We start from the raw sequence: 11,738 nt of genomic DNA on the forward strand, positions 1-11,738 counted from the left end.
AATGACATATACTATTAGAAACTTACACTGATAAATTGTTGCCAATACTCGTCAGTGCAAGTGGGTTTCTTTTGAATCGGATCCCATCCAAGTCCGGTGGCAGTGCGAAGTAGAAACTCAGCATCAAACGTTTTCTTCAGTCTACTGGCTTTTTGTTTGACTTTGTCCCAAGTTAGGGGAACGGTAAAATGCTCACTTAGCTCCGCCGCCCATTGTGTGTATTTATCTCGGTGGGGGTGGTACCTACAGAGTTTAATAAATTGAACTCACCTAGCCGTTTAAGCAGTTGTTCCTCGGCTTCCGGGCTCCAATTTACATCTCTATCTCTCCTTCTCGCCATCTATGTATTGACAATACCATAATGGCAGCAATACGTATGTACATAGCATACAAAATTCATTTAATGAGCTCGGATGTTGGAAGGAGGCTCAGATTTGTGTAAAGGCCAGTCATCGTCCTATTATGGAGCATTATCCAAGGCTAGGACAGTTAGGCTACCAAGGTTTATGTTCAATTACTCTTACTGGTAGGTTTCTCATACACTTTATGCCATGATGTTATGCATAAACCGGCAACCAATATGCTGCCTAAGGTTTAGCTAATGTCTCCATATTGATCAAGCAAGGCATTGAAAGTGAATTAAAGCAACCATACCAACGAAGAGTAATGGGATAAACCGGCAACCAACCACTAACCCAGCCACAGAATATCACTCGACATACGGGACTAGGCCATTAAATACAATTATATCATCATAGCCACGGAGAATTGCAATCTAGAAACTGAAAAAACCAGAAACAGTTTCTGTTTTCTTTTCCAGAAACTGCACAGCAGGATTTACAAATGTACATATGAAAAGAATATTCAAAAATGATGCCAAATAATGTAAGTATAGAACGATGCACATAGAGAACATTCTTAACAGATGAACAAGGTACGTAATGTAGCTAACCTAGCAGGTGTGTGTGGACATAAGCATTCACAGCGTTTGATGAAGTCTAGACGCTGAAATCACCGGAAACAGGTTCTGGTTTTTTTTCCAAAAACTGAACAAAAAGAGGTTCCAACAACTAGTGCCCCGATGAAGTATAGAGGCTGAAAGCACCAAAAAAATAACCAGCACAAGCCACTGTTTTTCCAACATTACCAACATAGGCAAAAAAGGCCCTCTAGATACTGTTCTCTGGATGCAATATAGAAGAGAGATCACTAGAAACAAGTTTCTATTTTTTTTCCAGAAACTAGCTTACGGTAGGGTGAAGATGGGTAAATTGGTGACCGGCAAACATTTAGGACTGTTAGAGATCAACAGGGCACATCAAAATGCAAATGACATATTCCACAATCTCAAAGGGGTTGCAACAGACTAGTGCCCCGACAGAGTATAAAGGCTGAAAACACCAAAAAAACACTAGAACAGCCACTGGTTTTTACACAATACGAACATAGCCAAAAAAATGGCAGCGGGTGAACTGATATCTCAATGCAATCTAGAAGAGAAATCACTGGAAACAGTTAAAGTTTTTCTTCCAGAAACTACAAAACAGGGGTCCAACATACTAGTGCTCGATGAAGTATAGAGGCTGAAAGCATATGAAAAAATCACCAGAAATGCCAACGTAGGTTCACGGAGATGCCATCTAGAAGAACATGTTGGTTTTTTTTTCAAAAACTAACAAAAAAGGGTTCCAAAATACAAGTGATCCGATGAAATCTAGAGGCTGAAATCACCAAAAAATTTAACTACAAATGTTTTTTTTTTTTTTTGCCAATAGAAGAACATGTGAATTCACCAATACTAGTGCTCGAATTTGGGTCTAGAAACCACCACAAGTATTTTCCATAAACTGAACACAAGGTTTTGGAAAAAACTTACCGAATTCGAGCCTATGGAGGAGGAGATGTGGTTCCCTTGGAGATTCCCCAAATGCGAGGAAGGGATAGCAAGTCCGAGGTACCGGCGACGACAGAGGTAGAGGACCAAGGATTGACGTCTCGGCTGGACAGTTTTACGGCGTGCATCGTTTCCTCTACGTCGAAGGAGGAGGTTTACCCACCTAGGTCGCCGCACCGACGTTGTCCCAACAAATCTCCCCGTTTTGAAGGGGTAACAGTAGACGACAATGGTAGAGGAAGGGGGTGACGGTACATGCGGAAGGGGGGTCGATGGTGTCTGCGGCGGATTCGAAATCCGGAGATTGGGGGAAAATCGGGCAACGGATTGAGGGCTTCAGAAATCGATGAAGGTTGGAGGACTAAACCCGGTTTCGAATCAAGGATACAGGAGAACCACATGATTGCAGTGTAGAAAAGCTGAGAAAGAACAAAGCTTGCAACGGGAAGTGCAGGAATCTGCACTGTAGATGTGCAGAAAAATAACTCAAGTGGCAGGGGGAAGGTGAACTCAAAAACCGGGTAATAACTCGAAAAAATTTTTGAGTTCCATTTCGAGTTTTTCTTCTCCGAACATGAACTTGGGCTTGGAATCATAACTCGAGTGGGCTTTCTCGAGTAAACCGGGTAAACCAAACAACCCCTTAAAAGCTCATTTATCAAACTTTCCCCTTTCAATAATAATAAAATAAGCATCAAAGCCCAACAAATCCAACCTATATAAAGAGCTCTTTTCAGTCCACATAAAATGTAGTCTTCATAATTTACAAAATAATTCCACACTAAAATAACAATTAATTAAATAATATAAGAATAAATATACAATACATGGCTTTAAAATCTTTGATTAATATCTTTGATCAATAATAAAATAACAATTTACATCAACAACTTGAATCTTTGATTAACATTTGATTAATAAATAACGCTTCAATATTTTTAATCTAAAACAAAAAATTAAACTATAATTCCCAAATATTGGGTCAAAAACAATATTTTCATATTTTCTCATCTTTTAAATAATCTTATACTATAATTAATAAATGAATAAGACAAGAATAAGAAAAAAAAAAAAAAAAAAAACCCCCTTAGAATTAAATCAACCTGCACATCATATTACTTTAGAAATGTATCAACATTTTAATCAAATATTTGATAAATATCCAAATTATATTAAAGAAAAAATGTATTAAATAATGATCTTTCTTTGTCAATCATTAGGAAAAATGACAACACTAATCGGTGCATTAAAACCAAATGAAGTTTATCAAACTATTAGGGCACGAATTTGTAGATTATGGACAAACAATGACTTAGCAACAGGACTTTTAATAAGCGTTAATTGTCTTTTAGTCGATGAAGAGGTAATACCTATTGCAAACACTATATTATAGCATGTTTGATATTATATAATATTATAAAATAAATAACATTCTCATATTTTTTATCTACAGCACGAGGCAATTCAAGGATCAATTCGAGCACGTGATTCCGACATCATTTCTCAAAAAATTCAACTACGCAATGTATACGACATCAGCAACTTTTTTGTCAAACAAAACAAGCCAACTTACAAAGTCGTTCCACATCCTACAATTTTACAATTTGCACGTGCAACAGTTTTTCTTCCAGTTACAGAGGAAACGCTTCCCATTCCATTCCACAGGTTTTATTTCACTGAATTTGATCAGCTTCAACATAAAATCCAAACAACCGAAATTTTAACCAGTAATATAAACTACCTTCTCCAAAAAAAAAAATCATTATTAACTTACTTATCTATATTCTTTTCATTATATATTTATGTACCAACAGATGTCATCGGTATCCTGACAAGAGTACAAACAACAGAACAAACAAATATTAACAACAGATAAACATCACGGCATACCATAATGATACAAAACATAAGGTAAATAAATTTTACACAAATTTCACGACAATTATATTAGAAAAAGTCATACCTAACAAATACATAATTTTTACATCACTTAGAACATTCCATTCTAATCTTCATTTTTTTTATTTTCTTTTTCCAATAGAAATGAACAACTTCAGGTTACTTTATGGAGACACAAAGCAGACCAATTTGATGAAAATGTTCTCAAATCAATGAAAGGACCAGTTACAGTTTTTGCAGCAATATTAGTAAAACAATATTTATATATTTTCTCAATATTTTATAAAAATCCTTACATATAAAAACAAAGTACATACACAAAAATACATCAAGATATTGATCAATTCATGGTCCAAATCTTAGGAAATGCATACGTCTCAAGCACTGCAGCAACAATTTTTTATATTGACCCACAAATATCAGACACAACAACATTAAAAACAAGTTAAGAAAAATAATTCACAATATCTAAAAACTAAAAATTTTCTATTACTTCTTTTCCTAATCATTCCTACTTTTGTATCTACAGGTTTTCTCACCAATATCAAGAAATTGACTTTACAACAGCATCAACAACATCAAGCCAGTCCATTGAAGAACAAAAAACACAAAATAGAACAACAATTGATGAAGTAAAGACATTACATCAACAAAGGAGCGAGGTTAGAATAATAATATTACCTGTTTATTTTTTGTTCTGATTATATTATTTAAGCTAACAACCTTTACTTATCTACATAGGGCACAAGATTTACAATAAAAGCTGCAATAATCGGATTCTCAACAGAACAAGCATGGTATTACAACTCCTGCCCCCAGATGTTATCGACAACTAAAACAAGTTGGAATCAGTTGGTGGTGTGACAGTCACGGACACATAAAAACAATGTCATCTCCATGGTGCTAAAAATTTCAAATATACTATTGCCAAAATCAATTTATTTTCATTGCTATAACAATTAATCTATTACATAAATCAACTATGACTTTACATGTTACAGGTATAGATTAACAGCAAAAATCGAAGATGCAACTAGAAACATGAACATTACTATATTTGGAAAAGCAGCACAAGCCCTAATAAAAAAACCATGCTCTACACTAACAATCAATGAAGGCTTTACTGATCCATTTACAATCCCACCGATCATCGCTCAACTAAGAGGATAAACTAAGATTTTTCAACTATACTTTCAACAAAGAGGACCACAAATAAATGCAATAGTTTCCAAAATATTTGAAGACACAAAGCCTCTAGCACTACCAACACCAACATCAACCACTGTAGCGGCAACCACAAGGTAAAATATTTGTATTGAATTCTACCTATTACAAATAAAAAAATGATATCTAATATATAAACTATATTTTACCATTTTAGCTCTCAAACAAAGACAATAGCAGGAACTCTAACACCAGTGGATCCACAAACTCCAGACCCAAAAAAATCAACTATTCAGTAAGCCATATAAACTAATTTTCATTATTCATAAATCAAACACAATATTTATAATTCTATATATATATCTAAACAAACTCTTATCATTACAGTTCTTGATCAAAAGAAACAGAACAATCTACAAAACGACCGAGGACCAGGTAATATCACTTCCTCTAAATCAAAATATTCTCAATTTCATCAATTATCAATACTAACTTTTTAAAAATATACATCTTGCAGGTAAAAAGAAAAAACAAGGCAACACAAGGACAAAAGAAAAATCTCAATTACAATGTAAATACATATTTAATAGAACATTATATAGGCCCATCCATGTACAAATATGTATATATAAACTATTTTTGTATTGTAAAAATTATGAAGCTCTCATGTAATATAAAACTTTTTACCTTCTTCTCCCTTATTGCAAAAAAAAAAAAAAATTTCAGTCTCTTTAATCTTACACTCATCTTCAATACTTTATCTTTAACCTTCATCATATTCAAAATAACTCTGCATACTATAAAATTATTACCCGTTGCAACGCACGGGTATTTCACTAGTTTTATTCTAAATGAAAATTGAACATATGCTTTGATTCAGCAGCACTTTAAAAAAATGCCATTTACTTCAAATGCATTCGTAGAAAATTACTATATGATGCATTTTCTCTTAAATAAAATAGCTTAAAGTCAACCTAATATGAATATAATACAATAAATGATAAGCAAACCTTCACAAATTAAAGCTGATAAAGTATTTCAATATAACAAAAAAAAGAGTTAGGTAAAAAAATATAAACAAAACAAATGAAGACTACATTCAGATAAAAAAATAAAAAAACAACATATATATTTACATAAAAAATATATATAACATATGCAAATCAAGGCGGGGAGTGCTTCCCCATTCCCGTTCCAGCCCAAGACTACTAGATTTTATCCCCATCCCCATTGTCAATAATTATTCTCCATTGGCGCGGGCCCATCTCCTTGGAGAATATTGCCATCCTTAGTGAAAGGGCGATGTGAAAGCCAGTAGTGAAAGTCAGTAGTGAGTTTTGACAAAGTGGCTAGTGAAATTTTAGAAACATAGTGAAGCTTCGTTCCTTGCATCATGTAATTGTGGACCTCACACAAATAAAAAGGCAAGGAGAGATGGTCCCATGCATATAAATAATCAAGAGATGGTGAGAAAACTGTTAAATTTGAGTCGGCATTTTAAACAATGTGTCCAAAACTGATTGGGCGGAAGAGAGAGAGAGAGAGAGAGAGAACAGAGGATCCAAGTCCCTTGGAGTTGTTCACAGTACAATTAACTCAAATCTCAATTGCTACTAGGAAATAGAAGAAAAAAACCATTGGACCATCACAATAGAGTACCGTAATCGCCATTTCTAGTCCTCTTCACCTTTCTCCGCGTGGAAGCTCGCTTTCTAATTCTCATCCGAGCAGCATCAGCAACATAAGTTCTGCACTTCTCAAGAATCCTCCTCTCACTAATTCGAAGCATCAAAGAATGGTACAGCTTCCTCTCTTTTATAGGACAGCACCTCTCTAATGCTTCAATATCATCTTCTAATGAACTTGTACCATAAAGACACTCTCTCATATTCACAAGCGTCAAAAGAGCACTACCTACATTTTTGTTCATCAACGTGTCCCTGTTCATTTCCGATGTTCCTTCAAATAAGAACATACCGAAGTCTCCCTTAAACTCCTCCAATTTCCCAGCAGCTGCTACTGCAAAATCCAACTTGTGATATGCATCCTCTGGTAAGAGCAGTATGTGCAACACAATCAGCAACTCTATCTGTGGTTCTCCATCGAATGAAATCTCAAAGTATTCAGAGTTCTGGCTAACACACCCAGAGTAACCCAATTTTCTCCATAGAGATACCCTCGCTCTACTACGCCGGCTAGAAAACAGAGACAAGCTCCACTGCAGTACCAGTTCCAAATCGATGTTCACTATGTCGAACGGGTTATCTGGCTCCGTAAAGCCGTATCTATGAAGGAGTGCAGCATTACCTAACGACCCATAAGTATTATAGACCTAATACAAGAGGAAAAGGATGCAGAATTTAGAAGAATCCACACCAAGAGGGAAACTTGAAACCTGAATTGTCAGGTAGTGAAAGAAGGCCAACCAATAGTTTTCAAAGTCAAATACAACGTAGTACCAGCAACAGTTTGTCAAAATATGTTACTCTACCCCCTTAAAACTGAATTCTACAAGCTGCATATATTACCAACCGCTTATTACAAAAGAGTTCTGCCTTTAATAGGAAATTGATTTATTGGATTCCAGAAAATACATGTAATCAGATATTGAAAATATATGGAAAACTCACCTCAGCTCCAACTTTGACATCTTTAATCATGATCATTTCCAAGGCCGCAGGTTCATGCCCCCAAACCGCCATGTCTTCCAGATGGCTATCACTCTGAGACTTCCTCTTTGAAAAGGCAATGCCCAGCTCTACATTATCCATGGAAGAAACTGGAGTTGGTTCATGTTCTTGATCACGTTCATTATCATAATCATCATCATTGCTTTGCTCACTCATCTCGTTTCTATCTCCCTCAGTGTCGGATTCAGAATGAGAAGACACTGAAGTGAAGTGTACATCCTCAGCTGCCGTTTTATGATTATAGCTGAAATATCGACAGAAGATTTGAAATTCTGATAACTTACGGCCTTGATATCAACAAATTCCCAACTTAAGATCACAACAAACTAACTTACAGGTCAGACAAAGGCACCATTCCAAAGCCATGGTAATCGTCAATCTCAAAAGATCGAGAAGCAATAAGAGTTTTAGCGGCAAAGTAGTCCTTGATGTCAAAGAAGCTTGGATCTAGCTGAAAGGATTCTAATTCCAAGAGAGGTAAAATGCTCTCTTTCCAGTCTTCATAGATAAGAACCTTGTCTTCCTTCACTGCCTACCTACATCTATCAACATGTCAGAGTTCTGTATTTTCTAAACCACCATAAACCGATCACAAAAGATCGTCTTTGTTGAGTAAAAAGTAGTGAAAAAGAACATACACACGCTCACACATATATCTCACATCTCCATTTCCCTGGTAGTCTTCTTTTAACAATTCCAATCAAGAACAAGAAATGACCTCTTCCACCATTTTTAAAAGAAAAACAAATCATTTCATTGATAAGTACATCAAATACAAAAAAAAAAAAAAAAAAAAAAAAAAAAGAAAAGGGAATGTCCTTTTTTTTTTTTTTTTTTCCTCTTTTTTTTTTTTTCTTGAAGAAACAAAACTTCATTGATAATAAGCAGAAAGTACAGAGACGAAAAGAAGTCTTTTGATAAGCTCAAGCAATTTCTCACAAATGTAAACACAATAGAATGAAACTGAGAACTTTATTGAAAAAAAAAAAAAAAAAGATTCAAGAAATAGTACAACTAATTCCCAGATTCCCAATAATTCGAGAAACTGGTCACTCTCACCTGCTTGGAATTTCTCCGACTTTTTTCCCCTCTCCTCTTTAACTCCTCTTTTTATCCTTTTCAACAACCTGTAAGTAACATTCTAACCAACTAACGACCCTTCACTGCCATGTTTACAATCCCACCCCTTATACAACTTATTACAATTTATTCACATCACCAAACGCTCCAAACCAGTAACCAAAACCAGTACCCAACCAATTACACACGCCTATGCCTCCTAACAAACACTTTCCTAATCCTAAGTAAACGCTTATCATTCTCACACATCAAAGTTAAGATCACAACTAAAAAAATTGTATTACAAATTTACATCGAAACCATTTAATTCAAAATAAGATCCCAAGCCCTCAACAAATCTGAAAATGAAAAAGCCGCAAAATCTTTATCTTGAGATGTCAGTGCTACCTAATAATTTAAACGATCCCAAACACTAGTAGCATCATTTTCTACTTCTTCAAAAATGCGAATGCTTCGTTCCATCCACAATGACCAAAGTGTAGCCAGAACAATCATGATGAAAAATTAAAGCCAAAAATAAAGCATAATGAAAAGGGAGTATCCTCTATAAACACAAAAGGATAAAAGCATAATGAAAATAAAGCTAAAAATAAAAATGAACAATTACAGAAAAAGAAAAACCTGAAAATCTTTAACCATCAATGCCCACAAAAAAGCTGAAATAAACAAATGACGATTCTTACTTTGTACCTTGTCACGAGCGATCAATTTTCCAAGAAAAACCCAGAAAAAACCTTCATCCTATGAAGAACATGAGGTTTCCAGGTTTAATTAAAAAAGCTCAAAGGTAGAATTCCCCCTCATCAGCAAGAGATCATCTTTGGTTGGCATAAAAGCAAATGCATAAACAGATATAAATAATGCATTACCAAAAAAAAAAAAAAAAAAAAAGGGGAAAAAAAAAAAGTTCCGTTTCCCCTAATCCAGCATCAACCCATTACAGAAGATCTTTTTTGGTTGGTAAAAGGCAAACACACACGCACTCGTATACAAATAAACAAACACACTGTCTACCTACATTTACACATCAAAGTTCTTCAATTCCTAAACCACAATCAACTAATCACAGAACAACCCCTTTAGTATGTAAAAAGCGCGCACGCACACACACATGTACATATTCTTGCAACCCATTATTAAAAATCACTAAAAACAGAACACGCGTACAAATGTAGATAGAAAGAGTATACCTTGTGGAGCTCGGTTCCGCAGAGGAGGGAGTCGACTTCTTTCGAGGTCCAAACCAAAGGCAAGCACTCTTGGTAAGGCAAGAGGTGAAGATAAGGCGCCCAGGCAGAGGCGTTCCCCAAGCTCCGCTCGAACATGAGGGCGACCGAAAGCCCAAGGCAGCCGTCGAGACCGGCGGCTTCGATGAGTTCGCGGGCGGCGTTGGTCCTGATGGTGAGGCAGGCTTGCTTGGGGATTCTGGCCACCACGTCGCCTTCACTGAGATCGCAGAGAGCTTTCACAGAGAGACCGGTAGAAGGGCAGTCGCAGAGCTGGAGGGCGTCGCTGCACTCGATCCCCTGCGACTTCATCCACCGTTTAAACGCCCGCACTCGTCTTGTCGCCGCCATTGCTGCTGATTTCTATTGTTCGAGATTTTGGCTAAGACACCCGTTTTGGTGTATAGATTAGGGGTGCAAAAAAAACCGATTACCCACCCAACCCGAATTACCCAATAAACTATCCGTTGTTAACCGAAATTAAATTTAACTCCTGTTAAGGAAAAACTTTACCCATCCAACCCGAGTTTTGATGGATGGGTCCGGGTCGAGTTTCTAATACACCATAACCGATCCAATCTGCTTATGTGAGTGATGAGAAGAATGAAAAAATGGGTATTAATAGAAACATGGTACTTAAAATTATCATAAAATTTACGGATACATTGACGGACATATCGATACCCATAGAAATTAATGTAAAATATACAAATTTATATTAAAAGATTTTATTTTTAATGAGACTTTATGAAACTCTAAAATAGATAACATTACATAAATCAGATGAACTTTCCAATTAAAATGTATACCAATTTTATGATGAATATACACAGCAAAATGTGATCATAATACTATTAAATAATAAGGTTACGTTCATATATTAAATAAAATAGCTAAAAGTAAACCAGACACAAATACCTTATATTCTTAGTTTTTATACAAGATGATAAATTATCAATCACAAAAAAGTTTTTATAAGGACCTAAGAATTTTAAAACACGTCATTGATTAAAACAATATTGATATGAAACATGAACTTTGAAGTAAAAAAGAACATAACTCTTACATTGTTGAAAAGTAAATTAAGAAATATATAAAAAGTCATAGATATTTTCAAAAATTTTGCCGATATTTCTATAAAATTTCCTACTATAATATCTAGTCATTTAACAAAACAGTTTTCATAAAAATATATATTTCCGTGAAAATAATGGCATCTGCAGAAATTTTCTCGTAAATTTTAAAATATTCTGCAAAAAAAAATACTGCACACCTATTTCCATATTGGTACTTCTGAAATACCGAAATTTCCACGAAAATAGCATTGGAAATGTCTTTTCTCAATCTTTGGAGATGAGTTCTCTAAAAAAGCCAAAGAAAAAAAGGGGCTCTGCTGAAGGGCAAATTGAAATCTACTTCTATAGAAGAAGGTTTTTTTGTATGGATGCCTCCAAAACTTTCAGCGCGTTTGGAATCAATTTTGAAAATTTTTTTTCATGTTTTCTTAGGAACAAAAAATAGAAACGATCTAAAGACTATGTTAGTACTAGAATTTTGGACGGGCCGCCCGCGACCACCCGAAAAATCCGAGGTTTTGTCCGAGCCTGACCCGCCCGAGAATTCCGGGCCGCCCGTCCGAGCCCGAATTTCACCTTGAACGGGCCGCAGGCTTGTATTAGATGGTCCGAGCCCGCCCGAATTGCCCGAATTATTTAAACTTTTTTTTAATATTAAGTTATTTATATATATATATTACAATTTATATATATATATATATTATATTTA

General features: G+C 35.3%; 1 protein-coding gene across 1 annotated transcript; it reads right to left on the reverse strand.

Annotated features, from left to right (window-relative positions):
- Nucleotides 1-6,130: 6,130 nt before the first annotated feature.
- LOC21410594 (ribosomal lysine N-methyltransferase 3) lies at nt 6,131-10,314 on the reverse strand. The gene is made up of 4 exons (XM_024175430.1): nt 9,918-10,314; nt 7,983-8,179; nt 7,588-7,891; nt 6,131-7,289 (listed from the first exon to the last, which is right to left on the reverse strand). The coding sequence occupies exons 1-4, from the start codon at nt 10,302-10,304 to the stop codon at nt 6,603-6,605; spliced, it is 1,575 nt and encodes a 524-aa protein (XP_024031198.1). The 5' UTR covers nt 10,305-10,314; the 3' UTR covers nt 6,131-6,602.
- Between the last annotated feature and the right edge of the window lie 1,424 nt (nt 10,315-11,738).

This window comes from Morus notabilis, unplaced genomic scaffold (genome assembly GCF_000414095.1).
Source record: "Morus notabilis unplaced genomic scaffold, ASM41409v2 Scaffold78, whole genome shotgun sequence".
NCBI lineage: Eukaryota > Viridiplantae > Streptophyta > Magnoliopsida > Rosales > Moraceae > Morus > Morus notabilis.

Bases quoted from the DNA above. Each gene is read 5' to 3' on its own strand.
- LOC21410594 (XM_024175430.1), bottom strand. From the start codon at position 10,304: ATGGCGGCGACAAGACGAGTGCGGGCGTTTAAACGGTGGATGAAGTCG. The intron at 8,180-9,917 runs GTATACTCTTTC...AGATGTAGGTAG, and splicing joins GCGGAACCGAGCTCCACAAG to GCAGTGAAGGAAGACAAGGT. The intron at 7,290-7,587 runs GTGAGTTTTCCA...CTCTTGTATTAG, and splicing joins ATGTCAAAGTTGGAGCTGAG to GTCTATAATACTTATGGGTC.